This window comes from Antechinus flavipes, chromosome 6 (assembly GCF_016432865.1).
Source record: "Antechinus flavipes isolate AdamAnt ecotype Samford, QLD, Australia chromosome 6, AdamAnt_v2, whole genome shotgun sequence".
Taxonomy (NCBI): Eukaryota; Metazoa; Chordata; class Mammalia; order Dasyuromorphia; family Dasyuridae; genus Antechinus; species Antechinus flavipes.
The window spans coordinates 120911834-120931597 of NC_067403.1; the positions used below are offsets into that span (position 1 = coordinate 120911834).

The following is a 19764-nucleotide window of genomic DNA, read 5'->3' on the forward strand; positions in this document are numbered from 1 at the left end:
AAACTCTATTCTTACCTCAGCAGAGAAAATAGGGATCATGGATTCAAACTGAGGTATACAGTAACAGATGAGGTCATTTTGTCAGTTGGTTTACAGAAATATTTTTCTTTGTTTCAAGGAAGAAAGAAGAAAAGAGAAATAGTCTGGTGTAAAAACAAAAGACAATAATAAAACTTTTTATTAAAAGGAGGGGGAAATAAATTGATTTGAAAGAAAAAGAGACTTAGGAAGTTTGTGAGAAGAGATTAAGGAAATTTGTCCCTCTTTCTCCACCTTCTTCTCCTTCTTTCCTTCCTTTATTCCCTTCCTTCATTCTTCTCTCCCTTCCCTTTCTCTTCCTTTCTTCTTTCCTCCCTTATTTCTCCCTCATTCATTCCCTTCATTCCTTCCTTTATCCCTCTTTCCCTTTCTTTCTTCCCTTCCTTTTCATTCTTCACTCTCTTCCTTCTTCCTCCTTTTTTTACTTCCTCTTTCACTTCTATCTCTCTTCTCCCCACCCTCCCTTCTTTCCTCCCTCTTTTCTTCCCTTTTCCTTCTTTTTTTCCTTCTTTCCTCCCTTCCTTTCTTCCTTCCCTTCTTCCTACCTTCCCTTATTACTTTTCCTGTGTATTTTTCCTTCTCTCCTTCCCTTTCTTTATTTTACTTCTTATGTGTGTATCTAGAGTAGGTAGAGAGTCCTCTTTCTTCCCCAGAATCTTATTCCTCCTTCCTTGGAGAAAGAAGGGAAGAGTAAACAGATCTGAAAGCAGGCAATGGCTCCTCTGTGACCTGTGTGAAGAACCATTTCACAGCCTTTCATTTCTTTTTATTGACATTAGCAGCTGCAGAAGCTCTGGGGCCCTGGATGAGTGAGCTTTTGATAGGTTTTTCAGTATTCTGGAGCTTGACAAAAGAACAGCTTGCAGGACCCATATTTCCATAGCGCCATCATTCCTTGACCAGACCTTTTGTGATGCTGAATGTCTGCTGGGACGAGACTTGAAGCCAAATGCCTGGATCATTTCCAGCCAGCTTAGGCAGCCAGATCTGGCAGCAGTGAAGTGTATGATGACAGCCTCTCTCCTCCAGCCCTCCTGTACCAATAATGTGCTGATTGATGCTTCTTTCTCCAGGACAGCCTGCAGTTGGGGCCCAAGGGAGCTATCTTCAGAATTCTGGGACTGTAAACCTGGTGCAGAGTCCAAGCAGCAGGAGGGCTCCTTCAGAAATGCTGATTATTCAGGGCTGTTATGAACTACTTCTCCAGGATGTCTGAGAAATCCACAGCAAAGGGACAGTGAGAGGCATGGTGGTTGGTGGGAAAGATGACAAGGTTTGGCGGAAAGAAGGCCATATCTGGGATCAGGTGACAGATCAGACACCCAGGTTTTAAACTGTGTGTGACCACAGGCAAGGTGCTTAAACTTTCTGATCCCCACTTGCCCAACTTGTAAAATAATTGTGGTAATTCCTGGAATATCAGCCTAAGAAGGCAGTTGTAAGGAAAATAAATGATTCCTGCAAATCAGTTATTTGCTGGTATGAAACTGAATGAAGTCTAGGAAAGAATATGGGGAACTCAGAGATTCGTCAAGAATAGGTCATGTCATGTCAGGCAAATCTCATTTTCTTCTTTGACAGAGTCTGGTAAGACTGATAAGTCAGAGGAGTCAATAAATACATACCCAGAGATATGTATATTCATATACATTATGATTATTTAGATATATATGGGCATGTGTATATTTCATATATGTGTGTGTGTTTTCTAGTATGCTAATGTTATTCAGTTGTTTTTCAGTGCATCTGACTGTGATCCCATTTGGGATTTTTTTTGGCAAAGATATTAGAGTGTTTTGCTATTTCCTTTTCCAGCTTATTTGCAGATAAGGAAACTGAGGTAAAACTTACCCAGGGTCACAGAACTAATAAATGTCTCATGCTGGATTTGAAATTAGGAAGATGAGCCTTCCTGTTTCCAGATCTGGCCCTCTATCTATTGAACAACTTGGCTCCATCTAGGTACAGCACATAGGTAAAATTCTTGGTTAAATTTTAGGTATGCCCCTCATTAATGTATATAACTGTGTGTAACATTTATATATAAGATATATAATTTATAAACATACATATGATTATACACACACACATACATATATATATATATATATACACATACATACATATGTTCCTGCTTCCTCAGAGAGATGGGGTGTTATAAATGCAAAATGAGGTATACAATGTCAGGTGAGCTACCATGTTACCAAGTTGGTTTCACTTAAAAGTTTACAGAAAGAGGGCGGGAGGGAGGGAGGAAAAGAGGAAGGGAGGGAAGAAAAGAGGGAGGGGGGAGAGAGAGAGAGAGAGAGAAACAGAGAGAGAGAGAGAGAGAGAGAGAGAATTGTATGCATATTTTACCTGAAATTTAGCCAGTGATTGCACATATATAATTTATCCAATGATCTCTGTCTCATACATATATACATATATATTTCTATACACATATATATGCATATATATACATACATATTATTCTGATCTCTCTTATAACCAATGATAGATTTATTAATCTAATAACTCTATCAAGATAGAGACAAATAGGTAGATGGAGTTATATGGACACAAAAACACAAATGTGTTTGTGGGATTGGACTCTATGGACACAAACACACACACACACACATATATATGTATAAAAATTCATACAGAATAAAAAGAACAAATACAAAGAGAATAAATACAATAAATATAAAATAAACACAATAAATGCAAAGAACAAATATGAAATACTCTTGGATTCTACCACAGAACATCTTGCCCAGAGCTGGACTTCCACCTCACCTCTGAGGCACCAGATGTAAATTATGCCACTGGAGACTACTGCCCACTTTTTCCAAGGTCTCCTTTATGTGTTGTCTTCCTTTTTGAATTATGTGACACAGTGGATAGAACATCAAGAAGATGCATTATCCTGATTTCAAATTTGACCTTAGGCACTTACTAGCTATTTGATCCTGGGCAAGTCATTTCATCCTGTTTGCCTTAGTTTCTTCATCTGTAAAATGACTCCAAGAAGGAAATGTTAAACTATTCCAGACTCTTTGCTCAGAAAATCCCAAATGGGGTCATGAAGAGTCAGACAAAACTAAAAAACGACTAAACAGCAAAGTTTTGTAAGGCCAAGGGTGGTCTTGCTTGTTTGTATCGATATCCTCAGCACTTAGCACAGTCCCTGGAACACAATGTGATCTATCTATTCCCCCTTTAATCAATCTCTCTTTCTGCCTATCTAATCGTCTATGATTCTCCTCATCTATCACTATGCTAATCCTTACAAAAATAATACATGTACATACATATTTATGTATATACACATATTTATGGAGGGAAGGAGAGAAAGAGAGACACACAGAGAGACAGAGACAAAGAGAGAGAACTAGTTTATCTTGAGTTTAGCAAAGAATTTCACTAAATCTTCCTGCTTTTCTTATGGATAGGTTGAAGAGATGTAGATTAAATGTGGACTAAACTACTGGCTGAATGTATCCATCCAAAGAATTGTCTTAAGGGTTGACTATATCTGTGAAAGGCAGTACCCAGGAAAGTTCCCCAGGGAGTATACTATCTAATATTGTAAGCAATTACTTGGATAGAGTTCTAGATTGCATGCCAATCATATTTTCAGATGATCCAAAGGTGGATGAGATAGTTGGCTCACTGAATGATGGAGTCAGAATCTAAAAATACCTTGATAGACTAGAACACTGGGTTGACTCTAATATGATGATATTGAATGATCACCTTTATGAGGACAAAATGAAGAAGGTATAGTTAAACAACATGAAAACTGAACAACTAAAAACAATTGCGGGGGACGGGGGCGGCAGTGTTTTATGTATTATTTGTTCAATATAAGTCAACAATGTAATTTATACATGGCAATGAAGAAAGGTAATGAATGTCACATCTAGTACTACTATATGAGTTATGGTATCCTAAGATGCCCTGGTCTACCACATCTATACTATTATGATTAATTTTGAATCCCACATTTTATGAATTAAATCATTGGTTAGCTACAGGATGGTGACAGTGTGTCCAGGATCTGGTTCTGGTTCTTGAGAGCTGATTGTTAAATTTTCATTGTGAGCATATATACTTCAGAAATTACCAAATGCTTCAAATCAGGGCTTGATTTGTTGTTTTGTTGACTGTCTAGATTTTAAAAAGGGATGGGCAGAATGTTAATAATGCAACTTAAACTTAAATGTGTGTCCTGTGTATGTTTTTTTTTGAGAGCTGGTTGTTAAACATTTACCAGCATACTCCTGGGAAAAGGGCATTGAATATATGCCACATAAAGGCCAGGATGTTTAGTCTAGAGAAAAAAAAGACTTGAGAGGAGGTTGGAATGCATGAGAGCTATTTTTAAGCACCTGAAGGATCATTGTGCAGAAGAAAGATTTAGGTTTATTCAATTGGGCCTGGTGGAAGAATTAGGAACATATAAGTTAACAAAGATATTCGTTTAAGCTCAATAGAATTATATATATGTGAGTTGTTGTTGTTGTTATTATTATTATTACCAACCAAGGTCATAGAATTATGATCTTGACTTATTATCATATTAATCTCCACTAATGTGGTAATGGAGAGGATTGCCCCTCCCTTCTCAAATACCATATGTCTGCAGCAGGCAGGAGGAAAAAATATGCTTTGACATGCAGAACTCCATGGTGCCTCTCGAATTACATAGTTCATGCATAAAATAATAAGTGTAATAACAACTCATTTCTATGAACACTTTTCTTACAATAAACTTATGAGGTTGGTAATTTTGTACTTGTTATTATCTAAAGCTACAGAGATGAGGAAACAGACTTAGAAAATTAAGTGACTTGCTTATAGTCACCAGCTGGAAGTGGAGCAGATTTGGGATTAGGACCCTATTCTCCTGACTGCCAACTCAGTACTGTTTCCACACTCTACCCTACCTTGTGAAACCAGAATAGTGTTAGATCTATATGGAAACAAATAGCCAGAATCACATGTGCAACACAAAAGTCATAGAAAGGGTCTTTAGAAATAATTTAGTCTAGCATTCTCATTTTACAAATAAAGAGGGTGAAACCTAAAAGTGTAGTGACAGCAAAAGATCAATGGCAAGGCAAAGCCAAGATTCAAATTCATTTCTAGTTCTCATGATATTTTCTCTTCTCTCTGGAACACTTACTGACAGTTCTCCTGGCATCCTAGAATACAGAGAAGGATACGATCATTGTTGTTCAGTCTTTTTAGTCATGTCTGATTCTTTGTGACCCCATTTGAAGTTTTCTTGGCAAAGATACTAGAGTGATTTGCTAATTACTTTTCCAGATCATTTTACAGATGAGGAAATTGAGGCAGAGTGAAGTGATTTGCCCAGAATCATATAGTAAGTGTCTGAAGCTGGATTTGAACTCATGAAGATGAATCTTTCAGATTTAGGTCAAATGCTCTTTCCAACTACATCACCAAAATTAGAGAATAAAAGAGCCTTGGACATAATCTTGACTGACCCTTTTTATATGACAAATGAGGCTAATAAGATGTGGGGTCTTATTTTTGTAGAACCTGAGACATTCTTCATTAGTTAAATAGACTCAATAATGAAACAACTCACTCCACCAAACCTATCACTCACCTTATTTGTGAAGAGGAGAGGTCTTTTTGTCAATGACTTGGGCAGAACAGCTGTGGGAAGAAGGTAGGCTGTGCCCCCATAGAGAGACACAACAATACAGAGAACAGCTGTTGAAGAAAGCCAAGGGTGGAACTCAGCCAGCAGCCTGGGACCAGCTGCTTCCAATCACTTTCTAGTGGCAGTGATGGAAAGCAGACCCAGAGAACACAGCACCCGAACATTCCCAGACACCCGTGATCTTGATTAGCCTGACCATCTCAGTCTGCAAAAGCCAGAGAAAGCTTCAAGAGACTATTGAAAACTCATACACACAACAACAAACTGGGACAAAGTTATGGAGGTAAAAAAGCACCTGAAGCTGCAAACTCACTCAATTAAGCACATAAATTTAAAATTCATGTACTCCAAGTTAAGAACTTCCACAGAAAGAATAGAATCATACTTCTTGTTTCCTCTGACTTTTAACCTTGCATAGATGTCTATTTCTGAGTCAAAATTACTATCCTTCATATACAGAGTTGCTATTACTGGGATCATTGCTAACTTGGAGGGTGGATATGTCAGAAAACAGTATTGTGTGACCCACAGTGCCTTGCACATGATACCCACATTTAGCCTTTTGGGAAAAGTTATCTGACTTTGACTTTTCTTTCTTTCTCTTAGAGATAGACACCAGATGATCTGTCTTCACGGGAGGCACCCCATCTCTAGCTGCCATGTTTAAGCTGGCAGGCAGGTCAGCAGCTGTTCCCACTGCTCCATATCTATGTCATGGGGCTTGAAGAAGAAAGGCTTCCTGGAAGAAAGATGGACAGCATCCCAGAATTGTCCCCGTTAGTCAAGACCTCCCCCTCAAAGTCAGAGAGACTTAGATGCAGCAGTGGTTCTTGTGAAGTGGTTGAGACTTTTACTACACAACTGTAATCAGGCCAATATTACAGTTATATATAGTTGGGACAGCCCACACCTGCTGGTGTAGTAGGGCTGAAGGAATAAATCAGTAGAAGAGCTTTTAATAATTACTAACTATATATCAATCCCTCACCGGTGGGAAAATCCTCACCTGAATGAAGATGATCAGGGTCCAAACCAGAGGATTTTTGTTTTTTGGTTGTGTCATATTTTCTGTGACTCCGTCTTAGGATACTGAAGTGGTTTGTAATTTCCTTCTCCAGATCATTTTAAAAAAACAGATGAGCTACTGAAATAAATAGGGTTAAATGGCTTGCCCAAGGTCACACAGCTAATAAGTATCTGAGGCCAGTTTGAACTCAGGTCTTGACCTGATGCTCTATCCACTGGACTGCTGAGCTGCCATATTAGAGTCTTAGAGAGACAGGGAAGTTGAGCAACAATCTTAATGTGTATACATTCTCTCCCACAGCAAAATGGGATATACACATAAATTCTAACCCCAGATCCCTGGGCTTGGGTTCTTAAACTACCCATTTTATTGTGACTGCAAAGCTGATGGTTATGTTTTTTCATTGTGTTCAGTCATTACTCATTCTTCATGCCCCCATTTGGAGGTTTCTTGACAAAGATACTAGAATGATCTGCCATTTCCTTCTCCAGCTCATTTTACGGAAGAAGAAACTGAGGCAAAATGAGTTAAGTAATTTGCCCAGGGTCACACAGCTATTAAGCATCTAAGGCAGCATTTTAACTCAGATCTTCCAGACTCAAGACCTGGTACTCTCAACCATTATACCGCCTAACTGCTGATGATTTGTATTAACAGGATGGGAAGAAAAGAAACCAGGTGAGGTATCTCTGTAGCAAAATAAAACAGCAGTAAGAGGTCTAATATTCCTGGGTAACTTCTCTTGTCTGACTGAATTTATACTTCTCTCTGAATGGTCTTTTCCTTGTAAAGTCTTTCATACCTGGATGGCCTATGAGCTATCTGAGGTCTTGGGCACAGAAAATACAGAAAGATTTGAGAAATAATATCTTGTGCCAAAAGGTCAGTGACAGCTGTATAGCTGAGAATAGCTTTTCTGCCTTTCCCTATTAACTTAAAATAGCACCAAGGACAGAAGTCCCAGGTTAGAGCCTGACATTCAATAGTTATGGTACTCTGACATGGGGGCATTTTGATGGGAACTGCTTTGAAATGTCAGACTTGGCTCAGAGACAGGTATCACTGGTGTTTTGTAAAGCATCATTGTTTGGAGACAGAGTTCAAACTACAATTATTAGATGTAAAGGGTTGGAACTCTTGAGTTGATGCACTGAGGATGGACAACCGAGCACTTAAGGCTAACTACTGATTGGACAATATTCTATTAGCATATGCTTAGAAAATGGCCCTTCCCACTATTCTGTGCTGGCTCAACAATTGGTGTATACAGAGAATTGTAGGAGGGACTAGGCGCAGGGGTCCTCAAACTTTTTAAATAGGGGGCCAGTTCACTGTCCCCCAGACTGTTGGAGGGCCAGACTATAGTAAAAACAAAAACTTTGTTTTGTGGGCCTTTAAATAAAGAAACTCATAGCCCTGGATGAGGGGGATAATCGTCTTCAGCTGCCACATCTGGCCTGAAGGCCGTAGTTTGAGGATCCCTGGGGGGTGGAGTAAGACTAGCCAGAGTCACTTTTGGGAGGGAGACGAAGAGGAGAAGTCGTGGAGATTCTGCATCCATCCAATTCACTTCTACCCCTAAAGACTAAGAATAAAGACCAAGGACTTTTGCTTATCCTGACTCAGTTGATTCTAAATTATCCAAGGTGCTAACTTGTTCTTCATAATTAGGCATATTCATAGTCCATTCTGCTCAGTTTTCATGAAATAGATTGAAATATGATATTCCAGTTCATCATGTATGGTTTTCAGAATATGTTTTAGTCAAGGATTTTTATGGATTTTGCAATCTGGTATGATGGAAAAGACATTGGAGTTGGAGTCAAGAGACCTCAAAGATATCATTGTTACATGTTAGTTACATGACTGTATACAAATTTATCATTTTAATATTTTAAAAACAATTTCATAACTAATCTTTCCTCTCCTGACTCAGCTCCTAATTCATGGATTTCAAAACCATGGATCTATTATTCTCTCCCCCTGGAAATTACCTAAGAACCTGGGTCCTCCTCACTCTGGAGCATCCAACCATACTTTGGATCTTCACTCTGGAATAGTCTCTGCCAATTTTTCCCACTCGTGAGTTCCCTCTGACACAGTAGCATGTCAGTTCACAATGATTGCTAAATTTTTAGTGAGAGCATTTACCTCAGAAATTTTCAAACGCTATTACATTTATTGTTTTATTGATTGTCTAGATTTAAGAAAGTAATGGAGAAGTGTTTTTAAGTGCATTTTAAACTTAAAAGTGTGTTGTGGGTCCATTTTCTTTCTTAAAGTAGAGATTGCTAAAATTTTTGCCAGCATATTCCTGACTTGTTGCCTCCATTTTATTGAGAAATCCAGGCTAGCCAAACTTCATGCCCTTCCTAACTCTACTTTTGACTTTCTGAACTTTAAAACTATTTCATAGAATCAGATGTCTTTATCTCCTTCTCATTCTTTTTAGCCTCTTTTTGTGAGTTGTCTTTTCCTAACTAGAGGTGAGATATAGATATAAAAGGAGATTGATATGAGATAGAGACACAGATAGATGACATGAGATAGATGTAGATATATGAAATACACATATGGATGGGAATGTAGATATAGATATAAGATAAAGTATAGCTACAGATATAAATATATAAACACAGATTGACATGAGATAAAGTATAGATATAAATGAAGACACAAATACAGATAGATAAGAGATAGATGACAATGTATGTTGTGTTCTTGTTCTTCTTTAAAATAATAATGGGTTCTCTCTGGGAGAAAGCAGGTTTCTCGGGGAGGTTTTCTGGAGGCAGCCTTAATTTCAGTTGAAAGTAATAATCACCTCAAAACTCAGCCAGGTGATAAAATGTAAATGTTTATTTTCTCCTTCCAAAATAGCCCAGTTAGTTGAGACCTATCTCTCTGCTTGGTTCCAAGAGCTCCCTCCGAATGTCTCCAAATCCAAAGGTTTTTCCTTCAGCCCAGCCAGCACAAAGGTAAATCTGTCTTGCCTCTGAGAGAGGGCTTCTGGCTCTCAATCTCCCGGAGTGCTTCTCAACCCCATTCAATGTTCCGAAGTAAAATTCCTCACTCAGAGAGGGCTTCTGGCTGAACTCACTTGACGCTCCCCTCTCAATCTAAATTCAGCTGAACTCCCCACTGAGTCTGCTTCTTATAGATCATCTCCCAAAGATTGACTCCTCCGTCTGGAGGCACACCTAAGGGAGGTGTGAATTCACAAAGTTACAAAGTTTGCTTTGTGAATCTCCCATACTTGTGAACTCCAATGAGTAAAGATGTGAACACAAGCATTGTATCAATTAGTTCTACTTAGTACCTTGTTTCAGGTTCTGGCCCAAACCATCTCCTTGTAAGATCAGATCAGTGATACTGAACCATGCTAAATTAGATAATTATTGTCTCTATCAACTCTAATGACTTAACAATCTGTAAAGATTCCAACAAATGTAGATATAGATAGATGTAAAGTATATATATGTAAATATATATGTATATATGTATATATGTATATATATACATATATATATAGAGAGAGAGATGGAGAGATTGTTTTAAGGCTTGTAAAATGCTATATATATATATATATATATATATATATATATATATATATATATATAATATTTCCATTGGATTCTCACAATAGCTCTGTGAAGTATTTACTATTATTAGTAGGAACTTAGCTCCTCATTCAGGAATGACTATGAAGATAAGGGTGCAGAGTATCTTGCTGTTCTATACAGAGATTCTAAATTTCCTCATTTTTCAGATGAAGAAGCTGAGGCTAAGAGATATAAAATTACTTGCCCACCATCCTACAATTAAGTAAGGGAGGATTTGATTTCATGTCTTTTTTAAAAATTAAAGCTTTTTTATTTTTCAAAACATATGCATGGATAATTCTTTGACATTACCTTGCAGAATCTTGTGTTCCAATTTTCCCCTTTCCCCCACCCCTTCCCCTAGATGACAAGTAGTCCAATATATGTTAAGCATGGTATAAATATGTTAAAACCAATACATGCATACATATTTATATAATTATCTTCCTGCACAAGAAAAATCAAATCAAACTGGAAAAAATGAGAAAGAAAATTAAATGCAAGCAAACAACAACAAAAAGAGTGAGAATGCTATGTTATAGTCCACACTCAGTTTCCACTGTCCTCTGGGCTCTCTTCATCACAAGATCATTGGAACTGGTCTGAATCATCTCATTGTTGAAGAGAGCCATGTCCATCAGAATTGATCATCTTATGATCTTGTTGTTGCCGGAATTCATGTCTTCTTAATGCCAAGTCCTTTATTCTATGATATAACACCTAGCTGCCATTAGGAGTTGCTTAAAGACAAGGAACGGCCTCTCTTTTTGTTTATATTTGTAATTCCAGAGCTTAGCATAGTTCCTGGAACATAGCAATCACATAATAAATGGCTGTTTCCTTGCCTTGTTGCCTAACTTAATTCTTGGATCAGCAGATGAACCTGTCAATGGTGAACTGGAATGAGTCATACTTGTGCCCAAGTCCAGGCTTGAAAATGTGTCCCAATACATTTGAAAATTGTGTTTACTATGTAATATAATAGAGTGGGAAAAAATTGATCTTGGGACCCAGAAGCTTCTGGAATTGTGTTTTGATTCTATCTATGCTCCTCTGAACCTCATATGTATAGATAATAGAGATAATAATACTTGCCCAATCCATCACTTACAGATGCTGTAAGAAAAGCACTTTATAAAACTTAAAATTCCACATCAATGTGAACAATTATCATTAGCATCAACATTATTACTCATAAAGGATTTTGAGCTTTTATCATAACCTTTATAACCTGATTTATCACTAATTATAAACATTGTTGTTATTATATTCCTAATGGTGCTTTAAGATTTGCAAAGTATATTACATAACCATGTCAATTGATACTTGAAATAACTCTGAACAGAAAGTAATATAGGTATTATAATCCCCATTTTACAGATGAGAGAAATGGAAACTAAAGAGTTTAAGTAATTTGTTCAAGTTCATACAACTAGTCACTACCAAGATGTAGGATTAGAATCCAGTTTTCTCCTAATGCTAAGTCCAATATTCCTGCCTATGAATCATAAAGAGTTGAATTTTCTGGCATTAAAATATAATAAAAATCGTAATTTATATTTATATAGCACTTTAGGGTTTAGCAAATTCATTTATATCATACTGCAAAATAAAGACTGTAATGCAAAAACTATTATATTAGGAAAATCAAAAGATCAGGAGATCTTTTGGTCGTAAGAGCCACATAAGAATGCCACCAATAGAGGATTGGGAAAGAGACGGAGCTATTTTCTCTAGTCTACAGTCTGGATGAACAAGGGCATGCTGGGTTGCATATGGGAAGATAATGGAAATCTGGTTTAGCAGAAGCTGGTGTCCACTAGATTTGCTTTGAGAAATGAGAATCGGGTCAGGGACAGAGATGGTTGGGACCCTGAAGATAATGAGAAGCCTAGCACTATCACTCCAGGCTTTCATGCAAACATGATTCTGAAAGTCAAAGATATAAAGTGTCCTACTATGCTAGACAGTGGATCTCAAAAGTCTATTATATTCCAGTAATAGATATTCAAATAAATTTAAAGCCTATGAAAAGTTCAGGCTCTGTGGGTAAGAAGAATCATCCATATTTGGGCTGCATTGTCAATGTCAATTGACATGTCAATATAGCCATGAATATCAAGGTCATTATGGAAGTTGTTGTCACCAGAAATGTGGATGCTTTGGCTTTGAAAGGTCCAGATATAGTGAATATTTGTGGAGTACCCACTGACAGGGGTCATTTTCAGTCTATTTGAGGCATTAGCAGAACACTACAAGAGATCTGGGATGTGATACCTAGAGAGCAAAACTTGAATATCTATATATCCTATGCAGGAATTTAAAAGAAAGTCATTAATATATAAAGTATATAGTAGGTGCCTAATTCTTGGTTTCCTTCCCTATTCCCTGTAGACAATTGCACTTTGAACAAGAAAACTTAAGTGCACAATTCGATATGCCAGGGGTTTAAGATGCTTTGGGCTGTCCACAATACATTCAATGATTTTAAATAGTGAAGTGATAGACGGCATACTATCAGATTTTTAAGGCAGAGGAGAATATTTCAGCTATTATCTGCCCACTTGTATTCTACTAATTTGCCTGCATATGCCTGTCACTCTTCAAAGGTTTTTGGAAAAGGAAGGTTAGAGACAGAATCTACTGGAAATATGGTTGAAGGATCTTACCATCTTAGGATAGACAATGGAGAAACACAAGGAAATTGGCCAGAGGAAGCTGTTCCAAAACTACCAATGGGCAAGAGTCTCTGAAGCCGACATTTTGTTCAATCATGAAGGTCACATTATTTCAACAAGAAGAATACACGCTGAGCCAAGGGAGATAGAAGCCTACCTTAACTGCACATTTAAAGAGAATCTTTGAGAGCACTGGGACTTTTCTAGGATTTGGTAGAAATTTGTTAAATATTGTGCTGCTCTTGCATCTCAGATGATCTCATTTGTGGCCATATGGTTGATATGGTCAAAGGTCTCAAGAAGTCGCTATCTTTATCTCTCTTGCTGGTTCTTCTTGGTTCCTTGCTCTCAGTTTTGACAGACCCTCCCCACTAATACGGCTTATAATTACTCCATCAGCTTGTAAATGGCTATAGTCAAAAGTGTCCTCTAATCTAGTGACCACATTCTGGCAATGAAAGTTTTTGAATTTATCCAGTCCATCTAGATGATAGACACATGGTCTGGTACCTGTACCAGCATCTGAAGCCCTTCAATCTTGGTAGAATCTGCCAGGGCTTTTGCTCCACCATCAAAGTTCCACGGTCATATTACCATACTACCAAAAGGCCTCAGAAAAAGACTTTAGTGAATGGTCTCGAAAAGCATTTTTAGTGTAATGCTTGGCTTCCCCTTAGCAACTTGGAACCTTACTTCACCAGGTATAGTGGTGAACCTCTGGGTTCAGTATTTCAGAGTTGGGTTATCTTCACAATCTGAGACTAGGAATTGAAAAGAAAACCTCTTGTTCTCACTTTGATTCTGTGACAGTATTCTAATAATTTCCCAATACCCATGGCAAGGTTAGAAGAGGCAATTACAGGCACAGGAAGAGAATTAACTGTTCAGGATCCCTGCTTTACATTCTTTCTTAAAATATAAATGAGGAAATTCAGGCCCTTATCTATCTTTCTCCCAATCCTCCACCTTGTCTGTCTATATAATCTTATGTGAATTTGCAAAGGCCATGCTGATCTGCTATTTGTCCACATTTATTTACAGGAATAGCAGTTACTTCAAGCTTTCATCTCTGCCTCCTGATTTCCCTGATTTCCTTCAAGTGAATCAGTCAATCAAACCCTTAATAAACTTTAGGTGCCTACTATGTGCCAGACTCTCTTCTAATTGCTGGAGATACAAAAAAAGGGCAAAAGACAGCTCCTTTCCTGTAAGAATTTAAAATCTAATGGTGGGAGAAGGGACAATAAGCAAACAAAACATACAGAACAAACAATATAAAGAATAAATAGGAAATAACAGAGAGAAGGGCATTGGAATTGAGATGAGAAAAATGTCTCATTTAAAGTCTCACCTATTTCAAGAAGAAGCCTTTCTGATCCTTTTCCTTCCTCAATCTCAGGGCCTTCCTCTGAGATCATTTCTAATTTATCCTGAATATATCATATTTGTACATAACATTTGCAAGTCATGTGTCTCATTGAAACTACAAAACTCCTCAAGTGAAGAGATTTTTGTTTTGTCTTTTTTTTCCTATTACTAGTATTTAGCATAGTGCAGGGCACATGATAGGTGCTTAATAAATGCTTGTTGACCTCAAGGGTTCACTGCCTTCTCCAAGACAACTCTATGACTATACAATCTTCCAATCTTATACTAAACTTGTTTCATTTTGGTGCTGAAAATAAGGAGTAGCTTAGAATTGGGGGCACTTACTTGAAAGAGTCAAGAGCATTACTGACTGCATTGGCGAAATCGGTATCCGTTGGGACATTTTTATATTCTAGACAGTAAGAAGGTCTGACACCAAGGATTTCAACCTCACAGCCTAAGAAGGAAAAAAATAACATATGATTACTTTCTTTAACTCTGTATAAGTCAGCTGGATGAGTATTTAGCAAGGCCTGTGATTACCTTAAAATTAAAGTCACATTAATTTTCTCAAAATGAAGAGGCAGGGGACAGATCGGTAAAGTCATGGATAGAACACTGGTTCTACAATCAGGAGGATTTGAGTTCAAATCCAACTTCACTTAATAATTGTGTGTTCCTTTGGAAAGTAAATCACTTAACCCCAATTGCCTTCAAAAAATAACCACAAAACCAGGAAGCAGCAGGGTATTATAAAAGAACATTAGACTAGAATACCCTCCCATTCATTCTTCATATAACTCTGTTTTAGGATAATATCCAGTATTTAGGAACTTACTTGGCAATGTTGTCATTTTTTATTGTTGATCTTACTAGCTATTGGAGTAGTGTGTGTGTGTGTGTGTGTGTGTGTGTGTGTGTGTGTGTATGTATGTATGTAAGTAAAAAGAGGGGTTTAATAATTCCTTTCACCCCTAGCATCTTCAAGAATGATTGGTAAAAAGATATAGAGGCCATATTGGTGCCACTGATTGGATTGAGAAAGCAGGTTTCTACTATTAACAGGATAAGCTTCTCTTAATTTAAAAAAATATATATTTGTTTAGTATTTTATTTTCACCAATCACATGTACAAATAATTCCTAACATTCTTTTTTATTTTTAATTTCAGATTCTCTCCCTCCCCCCTTCTCATCTACCCTCATTGAGAAGGCAAGCAATTTGATATAACTTATACATATGCAATCATACAAAACATATTTCCATTTTTATCATGTTGTAAAAGAAAATACAGACCAGAAACAGGAAAAAAAAGAAGTAAAAATAAAAACCTATTCTTTGATTTAAATTCAGAAGACTTCATTATTTCTCCCTTTGGAGATGGATGGCATTTTTCATCATAAATACGTCAGAATTTTTTTGGATCATTGAATTTCTGAGAATAGCTAAGTCATTCACAGTTGATCATGTAATATTGTTGTCACTATGAACAATGTTCTAGTTCTGCTCATTTCATTTCACATCAGCCCATGCAAGTTTTTCCAAGTTTTTCCTGAGACATTTCTATTCATCATTTCTTATAATACAATTGTATTCCATCAAAATTATATTCCACAAAGGAAGGACCAAAAGAAGGACCAAAGAAGAACTGGAACTCATTACTGAACACCAAATAGATAATTCTGATTATATTAAGTTAAAAAGGTTTTGTACAAACAAAACAAATGCAGACAAGATTAGAAGGGAAACAATAAATTGGGAAAACATTTTTTATATCTAAGAGTTGTGATAAAGGCCACATTTCTAAAATATACAGAGAACTGATTAAAATTTATAAGAATTTGAGCCATTCTCCAATTGATGAATGGTGCTCTAAATCACTTTGATCAGAGAAATGCAAATTATGACAATTCTGAGATACTACTACATACCTTACAGATTAGATAAGATGACAGGAAAAGATAAAGACGAATGTTGGAGGGGATGTGGGAAAACTGGAACACTAATATGTTGTTGGTGGAATTGTGAATGGATCCAGCCATTCTGGAGAGCAATTTGGAACTATGCTCAAAAAGTTATTTTGACCCAGCAATGTTTCTACTGGGATTACTTATATCCTAAAGAGATCATAAAGGAGGGAAAGGGATCCACATGGGCAAAAATGTTTGTGGCAGCCTTTTTTGTAGTGGCCAGAAACTGGAAACTGAGTGGATGCCCATCATTTGGAGAATAGCTGAACAAAGTATGGTATATAAATGTTATGGAATGTTATTGTTCTTTAAGAAATGATCAGCATTTCTTAATGATTTTAGAGAGGCCTGAAGATATTTATACTAACTGATGCTAAGTGAAATGAGCAGAATCAAGAGATCATTGTACATGGCAACAACAAGATTATATGATGATCAATTCTGATGCATGGGACTCTTTCTAACAAGATGATTGAGGCCAGTCCCAATGATCTTGGGGCAGAGAGCCATCTACACCTAGAGAGAGGACTGTAGGAACTGAGTGTGGATCACAACATAGCATTCTCGCTCTCTCTGTTGTTTGCTTATATTTTGTTTACTTTATCATTTTTTTCTTTTTGATCTGATTTTTCTTCTACAGCAAGATAATTGTATAATTATGTATGCATATATTGGATTTAACGTATATTTTAACATGTTTAATTGGAGTACTTGCCATCTAGGGGAAGGGATGGGGGGAAGGAGGGGAAAATTTGGAACACAAGGTTTTGTGAGAGTCAATGTTGAAAAAATTACCATTTGGCTTATTCTGTTTAAGGTATTCGTTTCTTCAGCATTTTTTTGGTGCATTCTTTACCAAGCTGTTGATTTTTTTCATGATTTTCTTGCATTATTATCAATTCTTTTCTCAATTTTTCCTCTGACTCTCTTATTTATTTTTAAAAATTCTTTTGGGGGTCTTTCTGGATTCTTTTTGGGGAGGAGACCAGTTCACATTTTTGTTTGAAGCCTTGGATATAGCAGTCAAAACACTGTTTTTTTCTTCTGAACTTATATTTTGATCTTCCCTGTCACCATAGAAACTTTCCTATGGTTAGGATTTTTGTTTATTTGGGGTTTTTTGCTCATTTTTCCACTTCTTAACTTTTAATTTCATATTAAAGTTAAGTTCTTCTCCTGGGGTGGAGGGAACACTGTCCCAAGTTTCAAATTTTTTTGTGGAGATTTTTTCAGAGCTAGTTTTGGGAGTTGGTAATCTTCCAAGATTATATGATCTAAGGAAAGGTGTGTTTATTACTCTCCTGGCTTGTGCTCTGGAAACACTGTTTGCTACCCTGGGACTTCACGCCACTATAATTGCAAGCTCTGAGACTGTGACCCAAAATCTGCTCATAGGCAATGCAACAGAATCCTACTAAAGGTTCCCTTGTTATCTCCTGACTAGTTGTTCAATTGCCTTACTAGCTAAAGCTGAAGAGCTCTGGAGGCCATCCTTGATATGGCTGATTCAGACACTTTCAAGGCTTGCTGCTGGTTTGCTAGGGTATGACCAGCAATAGAGTAGTATGCACAGGATCCCGATGTGATAGACCTTTCCAATTTTCTAAGTTGTCTTGAGATGAAAAATTGTCTCACCCTGTCCTTTGTGAGTTCTGCCATCCCAGAATTTGTTTCAAAGAATTATTTAAAAGTTTTCAGGGGGGAATTTGGGAGAGCTCAGGGAGTCCTTGCCTTTTCTTTGCCATCTTAGTTCCATCCTTAGTCCCACCCCCTCGAGGCTTCAATTTATAGAGTTCAAGAATGCATTAGCAGTTTTGGTTCCTTTTTCACAATGTTGATGCATACATAGCTTAAAATCTATAAAAACATCCAGGTGTTTTTCCTATAAACTATCCAAGTATGCCTTCTCTTTCTCAATCTTGTAAAATTCACTTTTTATACATAAATTTAAAACTTTAAATTTATCTCAAATTTATTTCATTTTATTAGATTCAGGCCAGGATTTGGTTTTGTTTGTTTCTTTTGGAGTTTGACTCTTTAATCCCACATTTGCTATTTCTTCATAGTTTTGTGTCATCTGCAAATTTAATAAAGATGCAACTGCTGACCTTAATCAAAGTCACTTATAAAAATGTTAAAAAGTATTTAATTAAACATAGCCCTGGGGCAGTCCTTGGAGACTCCCTTCCAAAGTGATACAAAGCCTTTGAAAATTATGCTTTGATTCTGGTCATACAATCTTTTTCAAATCTATCTATTTATATAATGGTCTAGCCTGTATCTCTCCATTTTTCCTATAAGTATAACATAAGAAATGTTATCAAATACTTTGGTAATAAATTCTGTCCAGATTTCTCTGACCTACCAGTTTAGTAACTTTGTCAAAGAAGGAAATAAATGTAATCTCCCACAACTTGTCCTTGATGAAAGCAAATTGGTTAATTATAATAACTAGCATTTCATAGTGCTTACTGTGTCAGTGACTGCTATATACATTTTATAAATATATCATTTCATCTTCAAAGTAATCTATAAAACTGATGCTATTGTTATCCTCTCTGGCTTGCAGTTGAGGAATCCAAGATAAAATGACTTAGCCAAGGTCACACAACTAGCAACTCAGATCTTTCTGATTCCAGACCCATCTCTCTACCTGCTATGGTACCTCGCTGGTTTTTCTAATCTTTACTTTTCTAGATATTCTAGATATGTTCTAGGAATTTCCCAGGAATCAAAGTCAAGATTGTTTTTGATATTTTTAAAAAATATCATGACAAACATTTCTCTTTTCAATTCTGATTTTGGTTTTCTTCTCCCTCTTTTTCTATATTAAATTTGCTAATGATTAATTTTATTAGTTTTTTTCAAAGCAGCTTTTTTTCTTCTTGCTTATTCAATTTTGGTTTATTGTTTATTGCTGATTTAACCTTCATTTTAATAATTTCCTTCTTTGTGTTTGGTTTTGTTATATTAATTTGTTCATTTTCTAATTTCTTTAACTATTGAGAATTCGTTTTTTTATATTCTTGCATGTTGAATATCAATATTAACGGAAATAAATTTGTATCTAAATACTACCTTGATTGCATCCCAAAAATTTAATAGATTTAAAAATATTTTTATTATCTTTAATATAACCTATTATACTTTCAACTTAGACATTATTCAACAATTTTTTTTTAGTTTTCATATAAGCCCACATGTTTTGATCATATTTTTCTATTTTTTAATTTTTTTACATTATAATCTGTAAATATTATATTTACGACAGCCTTAATGAATTTATCTAAAACTGCTTTAAGACATGGAACATGTTCTGTCTTTCTGACTAATTTATGTCTATTTGAAAATAAAGTATTTTTCTTATTTTTTCTTTTCAGTTCTTTCCATATATTGAATC

At 36.4% G+C, this 19764-nt stretch overlaps 1 protein-coding gene across 2 annotated transcripts in view; it reads right to left on the reverse strand.

The window, feature by feature from the left end:
• Window positions 1-19764, reverse strand: part of ENPP6 (ectonucleotide pyrophosphatase/phosphodiesterase 6) — a 183199-nt gene that overhangs the window by 70029 nt on the left and 93406 nt on the right. For both annotated transcript variants that reach the window (XM_051963753.1, XM_051963754.1), the window contains exon 3: window positions 14740-14851. In XM_051963753.1, coding sequence (XP_051819713.1) covers window positions 14740-14851 — 112 coding nt within the window. The remainder of the gene's footprint in view (window positions 1-14739; window positions 14852-19764) is intronic.